Raw genomic sequence first — 19,368 nt, 5'->3', positions numbered from 1 at the left:
ATATGTTTCTGGGTGCGTTTGATTGAACCATCAGGATCCATTGATCTAAAGTTTGCCATTAAGCAAGACGACCCCCAATTTTAGCTCCAAATTAATGGAGAACAGGCCATGCGGGATTTAGGTCAGAGGGAATGCCGGGTTGTGTTTTTTTTTTATTTATTTCATAATTATTTGGTGTTTTTTTTAAAAATAACTATAGGTGGAAACTATGAGGCATGGCTTTGTTAGAAAATAATGGAAAAATTTAGCAAAGAAAAAAAATAAATCCTGGCAAAGCGTTTGGAACAAAATGGAAATAACAGATCGGTCAGTCCTTTGGTGCTGAAAGGGTTAAAACAAAATGATTCCCGCGTTGATCATTCCTGGGGACTCTCCGGGTTCCCCCAGAGTCTCCGGGGGTGAAACACCGCTTCTTTGGGTTCACGGGGCTCCGTCATCAGAGCCGAGCGTAGACCCTCCTCGTCCACCTCCCACCCCACACAAATTTTGGCTATCTGGGGTTCGCCCCCCCCTCTCTTATAGACAGCGAGCCCCGTAGCCCTCGGCTTCCAGAGGGAGAGCTCCGGGTATCCTGAGCCGTAATATAGAGGTCAAACCTCAAAGGAGGTCGCTGCGGGGCAAGAGACGGACGGGAAAGGGCAGACACTTGAGGTTGATGCCAAAGACCCCTTTGAGGTCTGGGAGCCGCTCGGGGGAGAACGGTGAGAGGCGGAAATCCCTCAGCAGGTGGGAGAGGAAGATAAATATTTCCATTCTTGCCAAGGTTTCCCCGATACAGAGCCGCGCGCCCGCGCTGAACGGCAGCAGAGCCCTGGGGCTCGGGGGGGCTTCTGACTGGGCCAAGAAACGTTCTGATAGAAAAGAACAAAGAAACCTTATTTAACCTTTTTTTTAAAACCAAATCCAGATTAAAAGGACCAAAACACAGAGAAAACATTAAAATATGAGTGCAAAATACGTAATAGAATATAAGCTTCTAGCGCGAGGAGAAAAGTACCAGTCCAATGGTTCTCCCTTTGGGTGATTAACACTGAGGTATTCTATATTTCACCACAGGACAAAAAGCTACCACACGCAATATTCTGTGAAAATGAAAACTCACTGAAACAGAAAAGTACGCTATTTTTTCTACAAAAAAAATCAGTTTTAAGAGCTTCTAGTATTATAGAAAGAAGGAGCCGAACTTCTCCATTCCCGTAATTGTTTAAAGTATGCGGTTTTGGCAAAGAATGCATAACTCTGGACAAGAGATCTGGAAAGTTCTATCTAAGCACCTGCAGCATTCCAGAATGCTGTACCCAGACACCAACGTTCTAGCTAAGCATCTGCCAGACTGTATTGGCTTCTAGAGTAATTCTCTAAAGCAGGAGTTCTCAAACTGCGGCCCTCCAGCTGCTGCAGGACTACATCTCCCATAATGCTCCTTCAGCTAAGGGGCAGGCTGAGGAGTATGGGAGATGTAGTCCTGCAGCAGCTGGAGGGCCGCAGTTTGAGAACCCCTGCTCTAAAGTCTAGCCAACCAGTCGCCAAAATTTCAGCCAAGCGGCCCATCGGTTTGGGGGTCCTTCAGGCACGATCGTTTAACTGGTGGTCCGGTGAAATCTGGCCACCTTTCCTGTTGTTACTAGACCTATTTCCACGTAACCCCCCCGATAACCTCTGCGTCACGCAGCGGCTCACACTTACCTGGGGAGAATTGTGTCGGATCGTCCCAAACGGTTGGCTCGTGATGAGCAGCAAAAATATTTGGAATAACAATTGTCCCCTTGGGAATGGAGTATCCAGCGATGCTGGGGAGGAAAAAGATTGCGTTTTAGAGGATTAATAGCGGTTTTCCTTATAGTTTGTATAGCAGGAGACAGGAAGTTAGCTGCTGTGGGAGGGGCAGAGGGACACCAAGGACAGGAAGTTATCTGCTCTGGGAGAGGCAGAGGGACACCAAGGACAGGAAGTTATCTGCTCTGGGAGAGGCAGAGGGACACCAAGGACAGGAAGTTAGCTGCTGTGGGAGGGGCAGAGGGACACCAAGGACAGGAAGTTATCTGCTCTGGGAGAGGCAGAGGGACACCAAGGACAGGAAGTTATCTGCTCTGGGAGGGGCAGAGGGACACCAAGGACAGGAAGTTATCTGCTGTGGGAGGGGCAGAGGGACACCAAGGACAGGAGGTTATCTGCTGTGGGAGGGGCAGAGGGACACCAAGGACAGGAGGTTATCTGCTGTGGGAGGGGCAGAGGGACACACTGGATAAGATTAAGTCCTTATGTCAAGACAGTGGGGTGTGGAACTATTAAACTAGGAATTTGTATATTAATAAATCTTCAAAGGTGTCCCATGAAGAGGTTCGATGGAACGCCAGGATCCTAAATGTCAACGGAAGCTTAAATTAATCCAGAAAGGAATTAAGGAAGATTTTTTCCAGTATGTGAATTGTTGAGAAACCCCTAAATCGGTATATCTAATGATTTATGGGCTGCCGCAAGCAAGCTTTCTTGTATTTATTTTTTAGCAATTTTAAAATAACGGAGAATAGGAAGCCCCTCGGGGGCCACAGCGGTGTATAGACTGTCGTTTCTGAATGGGTCTTTCTGTGACTTGTGTTCAGCGACACCTTGTGGTATCAGAGTGCATTACACAGCAGGTCGCGGCTATTATTTCAATTACAGGGGTTTATAGCAGAAGATGCGGCTCTAGTGGACATTGTGTCTTATATATAACCCATGCCCTTCCGGAAATGATGTTATAGAAGTCATTAGAATGCAGAAAAGTTTATAAAATAGATTGCGTTTTGGCTGGCTGGGCATGCTGGGAGCCACAATTCACAGAACCTGAAGAGTCAGGAGAGCCCTGCCCATGGATATATCATAAGGTTTTCCTACCACTTCTCACCTGCTGTCTCTTGTAGCACAATGTGGCACGGCTAGGGGTACCACTGGGCGCAGTCTGAGCATCTCAGAGATGGTGGCATTAAGATACGGCAAAGAGCTACGCTCTGAATATGAGGGGTATCTATCGGGTCCCACGGCTCCCATAATCTCTCCATAAATTTTCTCTTGCGCCTAAGAACAAAAAGTAATAATTAGTATTTGGCCACAGACGTGGGCACAGAAAGCGGAGCCCACTCTAGAGATGGCAGCCTCCATGTAACAGCGAGCCGAGCTGTATAAATACAATGTATCACCGAGGATTCTATTTTAGACCAAACGCCAGGATCATACCTCGGGGTGGTGGATGAGAAAGGCCACCGTCCATGTCAATAAAGAAGCCGTGGTCTCTGTGCCGCCGATAAATAAATCTACTACAGACATATGTAGGTGACCTTCGGAAAGTTCTGCCACCCCATTGCTGTCATCTTTGGATTTCTCCATGAAGAAGCGGATCATTGTATCCAGAATATCTCCCTCAGATGCGCTAGATTGCTGTCGAGACTGGAAACGGAAACAAGGATGACTTCTTCCCCTCCAACCAGAGAAGAAGGTATCTCTGGGCCGCACAGACAAAAAATACGTCTAGGGTCTCCAAACTGTGGCTCTTCGGCTGTTGTAGGACTACATTTCCCATAATGCTCAGCTAGGAGGCTGGCAGAGAAGTGTGGGAAATGTAGTGTCGCAACAGCTGAAGGGCCACAGTTTGGAGACCCCTGGAGATAACATGGGTCCAGAATACTCTACGCACCTTGTGTCTCTCCAGTTGGTTCTTCACGAAGGAATCTCTCCGCTCCGCAGTCTTCAGGAGAAGAGCTAAGGTTCTGTTTGGGAACTTCTAGCAGCGGAAGCAGAGAAAAGGTTTAGGAAAGGCTGAAGTCGCGGCTCTTTCTCTCTTTTTCACTCTTGATCTCGTTATTAAGAAGAAAGCTCCTTACCCTCAGGATGGGTATGAAGTCCAGCACCGTGACGGATGGAGATTCCCATAACTTTATGATCTGGACAATGCAGCGGTGGATTTCGGAGAATGCGGGGTCTGACAGCTCGTACTAGAAAAGAAATGAAGTCATGAAGGATCCGCGTGGCCAGAAACGGAAAGAGAGCGTTTAGAATGAAACAGTGGGGCCGAGTAATGAAGGAGGGCGTCTCACCCGGGTGCCGAAGGTCAGCTCTGCGATAACCCTGCACGTGCGCAGGGAGAACTCCTCTGAAATCTCCACCGGGTCACCCTTTTTGTTCATCAAATCCTGGGTGGAATAAGAGAGAGCAGACACTGGGATTACATGACATGGCCTCACTCACACTCACCATGCACTCAGATTAGATCAGGGGGCAAACCGGCCAACTGGGGTAAACCGCAGAAACCTGGACCAACCCAGAACCTTTTACCGCAAACATCCCAAGCAGAGAGCATTGATACCCCGAATCACCCCGGTTACCCTAATTGCCCCATAAATTAAAGTGCAAACAACACTCACCTCCTCCATGCCTGAGGGATGCCAATGCCGGTTCATCATTTACCTTTTGTGTAATGTACCCCAACTCCTTCTAGATTGTAAGCTCTTTGAGCAGGGCCCTTCTTACCTTTGGTTATGTTATACACTACTTGTTATGTTATACCCATTGTACAGCGCTGCGGAATATGACAGCGCCATATAATTAATAAGTCCTACGACGTGGGAACGGACTCACATCACATAATCTCCTGGCCTCTCCATACAGCAGACTCTCCAGATCCCTGCGTATTCGGCTCTGTAACGACGAGTGTGTCAGACGTCGCTGCACCTTCCACACCGGAGTGTTGTCTCCCAACGAAAGGTCCTTCCCACCCAGAGAGATGAGGTCACCTGTGCAGTAGCGCGGTACAAGAGAAACATAGAATCTGCCGGCAGATCAGACCCATTCGGCCAAAGACTCAAACCGTTGGTCTCGTCTTAGATTCAGGAGCCGTATGCCTATCCCATGCATGTTTAAATCCCCTCACTGTATTACCCTCTACCACTTCTGCTGGGAGGCTGATCCACGTATCCACCCTCACCTCCTTATTGTTATGTACTAGACACATTTCAGCCTGAGAGGTTCAATCTCTTAAAACAGATGACTGTGTTTTTTTTAGTAGGATGCAGTCTCCCTCTGCGTTCTTTTTCGGGTCAGGATTAAGTGAATCCGGAAAAGTTTTAATATATTTTATACTTAAAGAAAATAACCGGATTTATCTTTATTGTAACCTAATTCTGACACTTTGTTACATTTCAGTTTAAGTGCCAAATGTGAGATTTAAACGTTTACCCTTCATTCGTTCATCAAACCAAATCCCCTTTCCGCTGACACGTCACTAATTCCTGAATAATTCTCATTACATTAATACACAGTTCTAGACAAAAATAATCAATTACCGATGTAACTCGGGGGTCTCCCGGCAAAGTCTGCCCACTTTTTAACCAGCGCTTCGCGAATCAGAGCGGACGTGTTTAATACGACGACATCTGCGGGGATAAAGCAATACGGGATTTACAGAGCCAAGAAAGAGACTGTGGGGTTAATATTATTATTATTTATTGATTTATATAGCGCCATCATATTCCGTAGCGCTGTACAAAAATAGGGAGACAAAAGAACAGTAGTAGGAAATAAATACAACAAATAATTAATACTAATAAACAATAAACCCAAAAAACCAATAACAACAATTAATACGCGATTCCTCACTAAATTCCCAATGATTTTGCTTTTATAAATGTGAAAGCTTTGAAAAAAAAAATGAAATAAACAAAACTGCAGTTAGTACCAAAAAACTCACATTAACACCAACCCTGTTTCATTGTTCTTGTAGCACATATGAATTCTAAAAAATCTTCAAATACACATTATTGAACTTATCTTAACATTTTAACACATAGAAGAATCATTGTTCTGTTTTGTGGCAGACGTCACACCGGCATTTATTATCTTATTTTATACATCATTTTTACATTAATTTATGCGGATGCTCCGTGGCTAACTGCACATCAACTTTCCTCGTAAATACCCTAAAATGATCCAAAGTGTGTGTATTGTCAACACAGCCTGTAATAAATGTGTCCATACATAATTTATATAAATATTTATAAAAAAATATATATAACATAATATAATCATATAATACATAATAAGTGTATCTATATATATTATATGATTATATGATTTTATATATATATATAATTATATATATTTATAGAGTTATAATGTAACGTATATATATATATAATTATGTATCAAACTCACCTTGCCCCCAAAAGCTTAAGCGGTAGATAGGGCCGTATTTTCTGGAGAGGTCCATGAAGTGAAGTGGTAAGTCATTACGCCCTAAATGGAATAAGTGACCCACAAATGGGTAAGAGGGGGGGCATGGAGGGTAAATCGGGCCGTGCTGGGGGGTTCTGCGGAGAAGTAATTGGGATCGCTTGAAGTAGATAAAAGAGAGGAAGAGAAGAAGGACCGGTAATAGCAGCACAAGGACCATGATGAACGCACGGAGGATGGAGGAGCGCGGGGTACTTATAGTGCCGGGTATAACCTTGGGTGGGAGGGAGGGGGCCGAGCAAGTTAAAAATGGAAGGGGTGGAAAGAGAAAAGATGGAAATCCAGAATGAGAAGCAAAAAAAAAAATGAAAACAAGAACCAGAAAATCTTCACTGCGGATCCAGAAGTAAAAGGACACTGCTGCAGGACAACAATGCGTTACAAATCCAGAACCCGACAGCAGGTTCTAAGGCACGGTCCCCAAAATAAGATCCTACAATGCCTTTCAGAATCAGATTCCAATGACGTGGATCCCATAACACAATGGATCTAGAACCTGAAAGCAGGAGCAAAGGATCTAGAACCTGAAAGCAGGAGCAAAGGATCTAGAACCTGAAAGCAGAGCCATAGTCCCAGATATCACAATGCGTTGAATACCCAGAAGACCTTCGTTATAGATAATTATGGAAACGCAGCCCATCCAATATAATGTTTTCATTCTGGGTTTCTCCAGTTTCAGTGATTTTTCGTAATGCTATGTACAGGGCCGTTACAAATTGCACGATTGGGCTGCAGCCATGAACTTCTCACACGTTATCGTCCGATCTGAGGGACGAGGCAGAGTGACGTTGGTGGAAGGTCCTTGAGCACCAGCGCCTTCCCTTACCGGACAGAATGTCAAGGAGAGATGGGGGACGTAGATTTGCCTGGGAGGGTCGGGGAGCGCAGACGGTGGAGATAGCGGAGGCGGTGAGCGAGGTGGATAATCAGTAAGATACAGATCAGACGACGGATACATGCGATGTTATAGAAGCGTGACGTCACGGGCCACACTCCTGTCCATAGCGTGGAATTCTATGAATGTTGCGTGAATGGCTACAGCTCCCTGCACCATGGATAAGTCACGCATACAATTTGACGGCAGATAAGAGCCACTCGGCTCACCCTATCCTGGTCCAAACCATTCCTGAGTAAAGCTAGTCATAATTTGGTCTCTTTTAAAGGGACGGTTTGGTCCCCGTTTCTTTTAATTAATGCATATTAGTGTCCGATGTAGTGTTATTCACTTGCGCATGCATATTCTTTCCTACTGGAGAATGTGGTTCTGGGTCATTATACTCCTCCCCTGTCTGTCTCTACTGAAAACAGGAAGTGTACTTAAGTACGCTTCCTGCACGTTAATACACCCATTAAAACGAATGAGAGCAGCGGCAGCAAAGCACGCGTATGCATGTAGCGGTTCTCAAACTACTCAGAACAAGCATACGCAGAGGATTCCGACCAATCCCTCTGCACTTCCATTAAACCAGGGCTGTCCAACCTGCGGCCCTCCAGCTGCTATAGGACTACATCTCTCATACTCCTCAGCCAGCCGCTTAGCTGAAAGAGCATTATGGGAGATGTAGTCCTGCAGCAGCTGGAGGGCCACAGGCTGGACACCCCTGCATTAAACAGTTAACTATTAAAGTGCACGTGAGGGCTGGAGCGTGTCCACAAACCAAACAAGTGAGCAAAAAGGTATACAATGATATTTTATTGGACAAGTTTAAAAATAGACAATTACAGAAATTCAGCTAAATAAGGTTTCTTAGAAAAAATGATAAAAGGCAAATTAATGAAGGATGAAGCATATAAAATATATATATAAACCTATTTACAATAGATTTTCCAATGCCGTGTAACGTCATAAAACACAGATGTCTCAAAAAAAAACAAAAAAACAATTACATACAAAAGGACATGAGTGTGGCAAAAATATTTAATGTAATAATGTGTGTTGCGTTCCACTTTCAGTGGCAGATCACAGCACTTGGGGCAATCGATGTAAACGAGTAAAATTGATAGAAACTGCAAAATAAAATATAATTTTATCATTTAAAAACGACCTAATCACACCCGATTACTCCACTCTTTACAGTGTCACCCCATCGCATGGGAAAGCTTGGTCAGTAATTGGGGGGCCAACTGGACCGATGCCTGATGTCTAAGCAGAAATTATAAAAGAGGGGCTGGACGTTATGCCTAGAATAAATTGGGATAAAACACACATTTTGGTGATATATATATATATATATATATATATATATATATACTGACATTGTCATACCGCCTGTAAATTCATAGCTATTAATGCTGCCTTACCTAAAAGGGTCATAGTGATGTCATTTTAGGAATTTGTATGCCTCAAGTTACACAATCAATTTCCAGTTTAAAAGAGGAATTATTAAAATATACAAAAGACGTTAAAAGGGATTTTCAGAACTATAGGGTTTGCGCTTTTATAAAAGTCTCAAAAACTTGTTGAAAAGGAACCCTTCCTACGAGGCGAAGACCCCCACAGAAGAGGGTAAGCTTTGGCACATTAGAAGCTCGATCCACAAAAGACAGTCACAGACTGCAAAACTACACCGACTTCCTCTTATAGTAGGGTAAGGGGGTGTTCAACAAATTCATTGTAATTCCATCAATTCTGCTAAATTTAGAAAAATAAAAACACTCTGTTCTGGGAAGTTGAGGGGCGAGAACCAATAATGAGCGTCAACCCAGTCCTTCAGTGATCCCCCGTATTCTCCTGGCCAGCTGGATGTCCTGAACGAAGAGAGTGACCCGCTTGGCGTGGATACTGCAGAGATAGGAGTCTTCGAGGAGGCGCACAAGGAAGGCTTCGGCGGCCTGCAGGGGAGAGCGGGTACCGGGGTGGAGGGAAGGACAGAGGTTACGATAGAGCGACAGCCGAGCATTCTAACGGCCATTCCCTTCACTCTACAGAGAATAGGGCTTTACTCACCTCTTGTAGAGCCATGATCGCCATCGACTGCCAACTAAATGCCACGCCGCGGGTGTACGTCATGCAAACCTCCCTAACCTGCAGAGACAAATAAGAAGAAATAAAGTACGGCCGGCCGGCTCCCACTCCATGTTTTCTACGCGGACGGAATAATAAAAGATTGGTTTCATTTTTAGATTATTGTTGCAACTTGAGCTTTATCTCCCGACTACAAAGCATTCCCTGAAAAAAAATATTGGAGGTAGAAGATTAGATGATTGAAAGTTTCCTACCAGTCTTTGGAACGGCGCCTTCCGGATGAGAAGCTCGGTAGATTTCTGATACTTGCGAATCTCCATGAGCGCTCGCGTTCCCGGCCGGAATCGCTTCCTTTGGGCAGTCTCTCTCTCCTCTTCAGCTCTCCTCCTTCTTCTGGAAGCTGCGAAGAGATGATGTAAAAAAAAAAAAAATCCCAATCCCAACAAACATGGCGTACATTCACCCCCAAACCCCACGTTGGTCTCGTCTTAGATTCAGGAGCCGGATGTCTATCCCATGCATGTTTACATTCCCTCACTGTATTACCCTCTACCACTGCTGCTGGAAGCCTGTTCCACTTATCTACCTCCCTGTCAGTAAAGTAAAACTTCCTGCTATTCCATCTCAGCCTCGGCCCCTCTGGTGTTAGATTCCTTCCTGTACTTTAAGTCCCTTTCTGTATTTATTATGCATTAAGGATGAGTCTAAGTGTCTGGGTTGGGTACGCGATGCCATCATTACTTGTGGGGGGTGCGACAGGTTCCGGGGGCGACCTCCTCTGTGGGGGACGCGACTTCCTCTTCGAGGGGGGGGTGGCTCCGCTCGGTCTCATGGCGATCGGTATAGAGTTACTGGTTACACTCCAGCCACATCAACTTCCTGGGGGAGAAAAATGACCACACGGGGTTAAAAAAAAATGCCCCTCCGAGACGCGTCACACAGACCTGACATTATTACACAAAACAATCAATCGGATTATTCTCAGCGTCCGGAGAACTCCCGATATCCCTTTCCGTGACAATTACAGGAGATTGAAACCCTTATATAAAAAATACAAATTACAGGGTTCCCAGTGAATTTGAAAAGCTTGTCACCTTCACCCGACCTGCTCGGCGTTGCTATGCGGTTGTCTCGGTTAGTCAGTTTGTTATGTCCTGTCTACCCATTGTACAGCGCTACGGAATTTGATGGTGCTATATAAAACAAATAATAGTAATTATGTTTATATACGCTCATCACCCACCCCAGCAATGCACCCTCACAACTTAATCCCAGCGGTGGGGCAACAAACTCTATTCGCCAACAGCTTTCTTACAAAAGGCCACAGCGGGACCCCATTAACCCCTCGCGCCCTCCCCATGCTATAAAACGCCAGCCTGCTTGTACAAGATGTTCATACCCGAGAGACTTTACATATTAACCCTTTAATGGCTCATCATGAAGATTCTATGCAGTGACTCACCAAACTTCTGTCATACCGGTCAGCATGGAAGCCTTGACTTATTATTGTCCTTATTTCAAGACACACTTAACCGAGTCACCTGCATTCAAGCAGGGATATCAACCACAACATAAAGGGAGCAAAAGCATGCACCGGGAGCTTCCCATATAATCAGATTATCGGAGGAGTCAGTTACAGGTCCTCTTCATCCTAGGATCAGAACAAAAGTCCCGAGAGATTTCTGGTATGGCAAAGTGCCCCAGTCTGATCCCACCAGTGGGGCAGTTCACCCCCTGCCAGTTGTCTGTACAGTTTGGGGCTGTTTAGCTGGCTTGTTATCTACCCCAGTAATACCCCCCGGTCTGGGGCTGATACTGGAACACTCTGCCATAAGCTGTCAGGGAAACATGCAGATGCTTCTGATACCTGTATACCTCCAGCCGGGATAACCCCCCGCGTCCCTATATCCATACCGTCCTATACAAAGCGTACGGCAATATACCGCGACGCCAGGCACATATATTTACTTATTTACTAATATATCGCCCTTACCTTTTAAATCTCGCGCACTTGCTCTGACGTCACATCCGGGTATTTGAAACTAAACATCTCCCAGCCAGGCCGGGTCGTTGCTAAGTGACGGGAGACACGGGGTGTGGCCTATAAATTCACGCTCTCGTCTTTTTTGAACGCAACTTTTTTTTTCTTCAATATACTTTATTAACGGGAACATTAGTAACAGTGCGGAGTGGCTGCCATCTTGGTGGGGTTTATGAGATGGTGAACTGCCAGCCTCATAATGGTGAGGAAGGACGTTGAAACCAATTTCGCCATCTTGAGTGTGGCATATGAACAGAAATTATATATTAATTTAACATATTAGTTACCAATAGCATATCCAACCCAGCATTGAGTTAATTCGAATCAGACCCACGTGGTTTAGGATAAAACATGTGCATAGCTGCAGGGAGTTTGTAATTATCCCCAAACTCTGGCTTCTTTATGGAATTGTGTCATAGGAGTATGTATGGGATCCTTCATGGTGTTCGCCCCTATGGCAGGGTAAGTGGGCGGATTCTCAAGGTCACCCAGCCTGATTCCTTAATTTTTTTTTACTCAGATTTAATGATAACCCAACTACCTCCTAGCTTCTACCCCTGGCGAATCAGGGCAGAGTGTCACTGACAGCGCTGCGCATGCGCAAAGTGGCAAAGGCGTGACTGTCCTGCATAATGCGGGAAAGTTGGGAGGCATGCAACTGGTTCTGGTCGCACGGCTACAATCGATGAATCATTACAACAGGATCTTTGCGATGGTTGTACCTGGGGACACGCCCACTACCTGCCCTCCGCCCCTCCCACCCTCATACAAATTGAAGGTAGTCGGGGCTAGCTCTGCCCCTACCTAAGCCACTCCCCCCTGAAGAGTCAGGACATTCTGATGGACGGCTAACTGGAACGTTCCATTTTCGGTGGGAGGGGCTTCTTGTGGATCACGTCCACCGCAGGCACAACATGTATGACGCCAAGTAACACCAAAGATCCCGGGTCACGTCTGAGACATTTTTATTTGTGTAGCATAACACGGAATCCACATGATGTTTAAACCATGAGACAATGAAACTTTGTAAAACGAAGAGGGCCGCAAGAGATTACCATTTTTTTAAAAGCGTGAATCAAAAATACCGTAATTTCCCAAATTGAATGAATCTTAAGCGCTAACATCCCATCAACTCTTTGTTGTTATTCTGTATCCATGGTCTGGACGGTTTCCTCCACCAGCTCCAACCGTTTGACCGTTTCTCCCGTGATGGCCGTGGTTCCCCGGGGATAACGGTACGAGGCCAGTCTACGGTGATAAAGAGGCGGCTTGTTATACTCAGAGGGAGCACGTGTTACACGTGATGCCTGGGTCCGAGAGTGAAATGTTGCCCCTCCCCCAACTAAAAAGCCACACCCACATCCGTTAGCACATCAGACACTCACACTAACGCACACACCCAGACACTCACACTAACACACACCCAGACACTCACACTAACGCACACACCCAGACACTCACACACACCCAGACACTCACACTAACGCACACACCCAAACACTCACTAACACATACGTACGCAGAAGCTCATACAAACCCTGTCATCCAGAGACTCAGACCAACACAGCCGGACACCCACACTAACATGCACAAACACACACGCTAGCATACTCAGACACGCACACTAACATACCCAGACACGGGCACACACAACAAACACGCAAACTAACATATCCAGACACACACATACGCTAACAAACTAACATTCCCGAGCACACTCAGTCACACACAACTCACCTTAACGCACCTGGCAATGTGAGCTGCAGCGCTACTACCGCGAGGTGAGGTCACCTTAATCATAATACTGCCGCCAAATGCACGCCAGCGCCAGAAATCACCGCCCGTGTAATAGCGCCGTCTTGGTGCCATGGACCCCCCGGGCCGGCTCTGGGTGAGATGGTGGCGGACGCTCACCCCTGCGTACACAGAACTGTCTCACCTCTTTCCCCGGGTCTCGGTGTCCGTGTGACCTCTCAGGATACGCGCCCCGTCCCGGGTAATGATGCACAGATCCACCCCGCTACCCGATCCCAGGTCACACAGGATCCCCGCAGTAATGGCGTCCGTGACCAGCTTCATCCCTTCCTCTAACTGGGAAACGTGGAGACAGACGATACGGGTAAAGGGCGTCATCTTATTATTGTGTATTATTCGGTTCTGTATATAAGGGCCTCCGAGGACCCGGTGAGTGTGCGCTTACATAAGATCCCCATTATTACCCGCTCGCACGCGGGCTCCGGACTGACCCTGATATGGACTCCTGACTTGACTTTATTCTCCGTATTCTCTTCATGGCATCTGATCGCCGAGAGGTCCCTTTAAATTTACATGCGGTTCCTCTTGCGCATGCATGGAGTACTCGATCCCCGCATGCATTTGCCCCTATACCCGCCTGCCACCTATTTTCACATTTTCCTTGCACGTCAACTCCAGCTCTGGTTCAGCCAATCAGTGGCAAGGATCCTCAGACCACAGAGGTGCTGGGAAGCTGCAGCTCTGCAGCTGCATCTTCTCCCAAAGCACGGCTATTCCGGACACTTGCGATCGATCCTGTTATTACCCTCAGTCTGCATTCTAGAAAGAAACCATCTGTTCTCCCCACCTTTTTCGAGATCTCCAGGGCCCTGACTTCTCCCTCCGCTACAATCCCATCATCCTCATTCCCCCTCATTCCTCCACATTAACCATGCGCGGTAACCCTTTTCCTGATTCCAAATTTCCAGGTTCCATTTCGGAATGGATTCGATTCTCACCTCCATGTAAGGCTTGTAGCGATCTTCCAAAACAGCTATAGCGGCGGACGACCCCGACCCTGGAAAAGAGAAGAGAACATGGAGCGATGCGGACAGAGACTCGTTCAGACGTTTAGCTCGGGATGGGGCTGTTTGAAACGTAAGCTCGCGCCCCGCGGAACCTCTAATTTTTGGTCAAATAGAATCTCGAACAGAATCTGGTCCAAAAATTCAAATCCACCAATCAAAAAATTCCTTTAAAATATTAGCATGAAAAAAATAAATTAACCATTTTAATACAAAAACAATAAATAATAATAATGCCCCGTTCTACTGGAGCGACAGCAACAATTCAACCAGATCCAGAATAATAAAGGATCCTCGTCCACACGCACACACGCATACATACACACACACGCATACATACACACACACGCATACATACACACACACGCATACATACACACACGCGCATACATACACACACGCGCATACACACACGCATACATACACACACACATACACACACACGCATACATACACACACACGCATACATACACACACACGCATACATACACACACACGCATACATACACACACACGCATACATGCATACACACACACATACATACATACATACACACATACACACATACACACATACATGCACACACACATATACATGCACACACACATATACATGCACACACACGCACACATCCATCGTAATCTAGCAGCCGGGGGCAGCTCCCTGATGGCCGGTGGCAGTTTCCGGTTTTAGAGCCCCCCACGTGTTGGAGCAGCGGTGGGATTTCTCGCAGATATTCTGACCCGGGATAAATAACCGCGGGAGCGACAGAGAGACCGACTTCCTTCCCTCACCAAGGGCAGTGAACGGGGTGGCGTCTGTAGATCCATGCGGATACACGCTGTACAGATGGGGACCATGGATGTCCGTTCCTCCGATGATGATTGATGCCCCTATGTGGCCCTGGTATCTAAAACAGTGGGAGATGCAGCAATATATTTAAAAGACAAATAATTATGTTTCCAAAAATAAACTGATTGGTAAATAAGATCATTTCAGAATCCCTACCGAGACCAGCTGACCGTCTAGTGAGGGGCAGGCAACCTTCGGCACTCCAGATGTTGTGAACTACATTTCCCTTCATGCTTTGCCAGCATTATGACTGTAAGAGCATCATGGGAGATGTAGTCCACAACACCTGGAGTGGCGAAGGTTGCCTGCCCCTGTATGGACACCTGGCTGGGCAGGGCTTCCAGTGACAGGGGGAGCATTGGGTTGGTTACATTGTATCTCGCACGACGTTCTGACCTATACAGTGTCTGTTTGAGCATCCGGTTGGCCGTGCACACTCTCGGCGCACGGCCCGTGGACATCGCGTGGAGATGAAGGTTGGAGGACAGGACTCGGGTCACGTTTTCAGCGTCGGCTGCAACCCCGGCACCGCAGCAGCTATCAGGGAAGAGATAATACTTCAGTGCAAATAAATACATAGAAGTAAGAAGAAGGCGACCGCTGATTGACGGACAGGCAGGCAGGCAGGCACTTGCAGGCAGGTAGACATATGAGTAGAGCGGCAGGTGAGAGGCGGGCAGACCTGCAGGTAAGAAGCCTGACTAGTAGGTGGATAGAATGTTAACGTAAGGATTATACGTGCAAGGACTTGGCTATCGACACGCATTGTGTGATAGGTGGATAGATACCCCGGCAAGCAGACACAGGCAGATTAATAGGTAGTTATCTATACAGAGCGCCCTGCAGATAGGTAGACAGCCCTGGCGGTATACAGACAGACCGGTGTGTAGACAGACAGACCTACAGATAGATACATAGTTACTAGTAAGTAGGAAGCCGGATGGGGCAGGTAGACAAGAAGACCAGCAGTTGCTGGATGGCACAGGTAAGCAGGTAGATCAGTGGGTAGATAGCTGGATGGGGCAGGTAGAACAGTTGTAGCTGGATGGGGCAGCTTGGCAGGTAGACCAATAGTAGCTGGATGGGGCAGGTAGACTCGTTGTGGCTGGATGGGGCAGGTGGGGAGGTAGACCAGTAGCAGTTGGATGGGGCAGGTAGACCAGTAGTAGTTGGATGGGGCAGGTAGACCAGTTGTAGCTGGATGGGGCAGGTGGGGAGGTAGACCAGTAGTAGTTGGATGGGGCAGGTAGACCAGTAGTAGTTGGATGGGGCAGGTAGACCAGTTGTAGCTGGATGGGGCAGGTAGGCAGGCAGACCAGAGGGTAGATGGGACAGATAGAACTCACTATATGTTATCGGTGATGTAATGGATCTTGGCACAGTTCTTATCCGCCACAACCATATCATCTGTCGCTCTTCTGTCGGCTCCCAGTATCACCCCATCCTGACGATACAAATAAATATACAGTGAGAACACACAGGGGTCCTAGAAATACAGAAGCGGCCCCTGGAAGGTGCACAAAGCCCAAGCTGACCACCATTTGTCCTTCTTTTAATAGTTTGTGTGTTTTGGGCACGGTGAACTAAATGAGGTCTCAGCGGTGATTAAAAAAATAAAAGCAGCCTTGTGATGCCTCATTCAGAGGTTGGCATTTTATTCTTATTATATTATTTATTCTTTACCTTATAAATGATTCCAGCAATGGTGGTCCCAGTCTTGCGGGGATTCGGGGGATGAAGGCCAAGTTTTGGACCCAACTTTTCCAAGGAGGAATTCCTGTAACCATAGAAAATGACCCTTTAACTCCCTCTACTGAGAACCGGGCTTTAAATCTTACCGCGAGGAGATCCGCCACACCAGCAGCTTCCTATTAATATGGCATTAGTAGGGCATCTGGGGGTCCCTACATCTGCCAGTAGGTTATTCCATGGATCTACTACCCTTTCAACAAATTTGTATGTATCAGTTCAGTGTTGGCCGTCGTTCACCTCTTCTCGTTCACATGAGAGTCTCATGATTGTAACATGTATATATGGTTGCTAATAATCTGTATAATAAATCACATGGTCAGTATAGCCAATTGCGTTACATTACATTTTATGTAAATGAGAATTATAAGTCCTGGACTAAGTATTATAATTATTCCCGACATTCATCAGTATTAAAAGTCGTCATCCTCATTAACCGGAATGACACGTTACTGAATATAACCGTTATTAAATATACATGCCTCAGGGCATGTTGGGCATGACGGCGCATGTTAAACCGGAACATATTTTCGTTGGGAAATGGCCGACTTTATGGAGCGTTACCAAAAACTACCTTCTGAAAACAATATTCCGGTATCGGGTATACGGAATACCCCGAGAGGAAGCCACGCAATGCAACATATATAATAATAATCAATATTAACCCCTTAATGACAAAATGCATTGTTTTCAATGGGTTTAGGGACCGCCCATTGTCCTTAAGGGGTTAAAGACTTTACTCTCTGCTGATAATACAGTAATAATTAAGTGGAGGACGGAAACCTGCAGCCTCTCCCTCAGCACCAAAGGGGTTAAAGGCGTTTTTTTAACGCTTACATTGGACCAGTGGTCAGGTTGTTAAAGGGTTAAATATATTTTGGGGGTAATATATATATATATATATATATATATATATACAGGGTGTTATATTAAGGTGGGGGGTCTCTTACCGGAGACAGTTCTCAAAGCTGAATCCTCCCTCCTGGGGCTGGGACACAGAGAGCGCTGGCAGCATGATGAGCGGTCTCTGGACAGGTTCCGGGGTCCCCTGCTTGGTGGTCTTTTCACTACGTTCGTCACCCCGTTTGTCCTCCGCTGTCAGGCTGTCTCTCGACCCCCTCTTCTGTCTTTCCCCTCTTCTGAAACAGTCTCTTTTCTGGTTCCGAAAGTAAAATTAAAATGCTTTCACTTTCCATTTTAAATAACCCATCGCAAGCCACGGACCCGCCGAGCTCCAAGGGGAAGTATCATGGCTGATTAACTCTTACTGGACTGCATTAAAGAAATGGCGGTCCTCACGCTTCCAGTACACAGGCCCGGACCGGCCGCCTGGCACACTGGGCAAATGCGCGGTGGGCCGCCGGCCGCCATACCTGGGAACTTGTGGGCTCTCGTTACCCAGAGCCTACCTTTGCGGGACTCGGCCAGGACTGCCCAATGCATCGCAGGAAACACCTCCATATAAAGGAGAAATGGGCGGGGAGTGGGGCGTGTCAAGACCCCGCGACCCGCAGGATTCGGGGAGTTCCCAGGTACGGGGCCCACCGTGTTGCGGTGTGTGGCCAGCAGCCGAAAGCTACATGAGAATAAAAACGTTACGTCATCAGACGGCTGCTGGCCTTAAAGTGCCAGGACCACCCCATCATCGCCGGCCCGGCCCTGACAGTACATCAGTTTAGCGTCCAAGTCCTAATCCATTATGTACACTGAGATTGATCTCCACTTAGGTTCAGCAGCCACATCCCTATCCCATGCATGTTTAGATTCCTGTATTACTGTATTAGTCTCTACCACTTCTGCTGGGAGGCTCTTCTATTTATCTACCACCTTCTCAGTAAAACTTCTTTACATTACATCTAAGGCTCTGACCCTCTAGCTTTAGGTCATTGGAGTCCAAATGGGTTTTACATAGAATCCAATGCACTTTACTGCATGCAAATCGCTGCAGGCGTTCTTTAGTTATCGGCGTTACAATATTGGACTTCCGTCTCATTTAATTCCTCCCCCTGCTGCCCCTACTGTAAGCAGGAAGCGTGCTGGAGTACACTTCCTGCCCATGCGCTATACTGCCCATGCGCTATACGTTCCGTGGCTGCGGTGGCTGCTCCGCGTTTCGCTCGCCGTCTCCAAACCGCTCTTTAAACTTAACCCCTAACGCGCCTTACAGCGCACGCCTGTCGTTATGACATCACGGCAGTTTGCCGTCAGAGCGCGGTGTCCGTTCCTCCCGACCGAGGCTCGTGTCGCAGACATGGCCATGAAGTGGCTTCAGCTCGCGGCGCTTTGCTGTGAGTATTCTATACATTCAGCACCGACGGGTGACCTATAGGACCAGGGCAGCAGATTTTATATATAGGGCAATTGTTTTCTTTATATATATTAATACCTCCAGGGGAACTCGAAATGACGTCAACATCATGCTATGGTGACAGTTGAAAACTGTCCAGCCGGCCCGGTTTGAAATGTATAGTTTTTTTCCTCGACTTGGGGGATATAAAGTTACTCCGTCGCCCCTGAAATCACTGTTAGGGTTGATATCGTGGGGCAATTTCCTTTTTTTTTAAAGGGGTCCGGCAGCTTTGAAGGTTTTTCTGATGTGCGTTGAGAGCGTATTTCCCAGCATGCCCCGGGCGTCCTCTCCCACCCAGCCGATGTATTTTATGACACGTAGATACA

At 46.8% G+C, this 19,368-nt stretch overlaps 3 protein-coding genes across 3 annotated transcripts; all 3 read right to left on the bottom strand.

Annotated features, from left to right (window-relative positions):
- Nucleotides 1-597: 597 nt before the first annotated feature.
- LOC149280414 (steroid 21-hydroxylase-like) lies at nt 598-7,222 on the bottom strand. Its single transcript, XM_089500655.1, has 11 exons — nt 7,015-7,222; nt 6,187-6,267; nt 5,319-5,408; nt 4,615-4,769; nt 4,074-4,169; nt 3,861-3,971; nt 3,674-3,760; nt 3,217-3,417; nt 2,888-3,057; nt 1,687-1,790; nt 598-851 (listed from the first exon to the last, which is right to left on the bottom strand). Exons 1-11 carry the CDS (start codon nt 7,220-7,222, stop codon nt 598-600), a joined length of 1,557 nt encoding a protein of 518 aa, XP_089356781.1.
- Nucleotides 7,223-8,961: 1,739 nt separating this feature from the next.
- LOC149280413 (histone H3-like centromeric protein A) lies at nt 8,962-10,061 on the bottom strand. The gene is made up of 4 exons (XM_089500654.1): nt 9,971-10,061; nt 9,484-9,629; nt 9,212-9,289; nt 8,962-9,096 (listed from the first exon to the last, which is right to left on the bottom strand). Exons 1-4 carry the CDS (start codon nt 10,059-10,061, stop codon nt 8,962-8,964), a joined length of 450 nt encoding a protein of 149 aa, XP_089356780.1.
- Nucleotides 10,062-12,412: 2,351 nt separating this feature from the next.
- Nucleotides 12,413-18,135, bottom strand: LOC149280412 (proteasome subunit beta type-7-like). The gene is made up of 9 exons (XM_089500653.1): nt 17,992-18,135; nt 17,643-17,848; nt 16,627-16,720; nt 16,290-16,387; nt 15,340-15,480; nt 14,886-15,001; nt 14,024-14,082; nt 13,210-13,361; nt 12,413-12,518 (listed from the first exon to the last, which is right to left on the bottom strand). Exons 1-9 carry the CDS (start codon nt 18,133-18,135, stop codon nt 12,413-12,415), a joined length of 1,116 nt encoding a protein of 371 aa, XP_089356779.1.
- Nucleotides 18,136-19,368: the final 1,233 nt, after the last annotated feature.

The sequence above is a fragment of the Sceloporus occidentalis genome, unplaced genomic scaffold, assembly GCF_023333645.1.
Source record: "Sceloporus occidentalis isolate IW3139 unplaced genomic scaffold, rSceOcc1.0.p SCAF_157, whole genome shotgun sequence".
In the NCBI taxonomy this organism is placed as follows: domain Eukaryota; kingdom Metazoa; phylum Chordata; class Lepidosauria; order Squamata; family Phrynosomatidae; genus Sceloporus; species Sceloporus occidentalis.
This window is presented reverse-complemented; position numbering and strand designations above follow the sequence as displayed.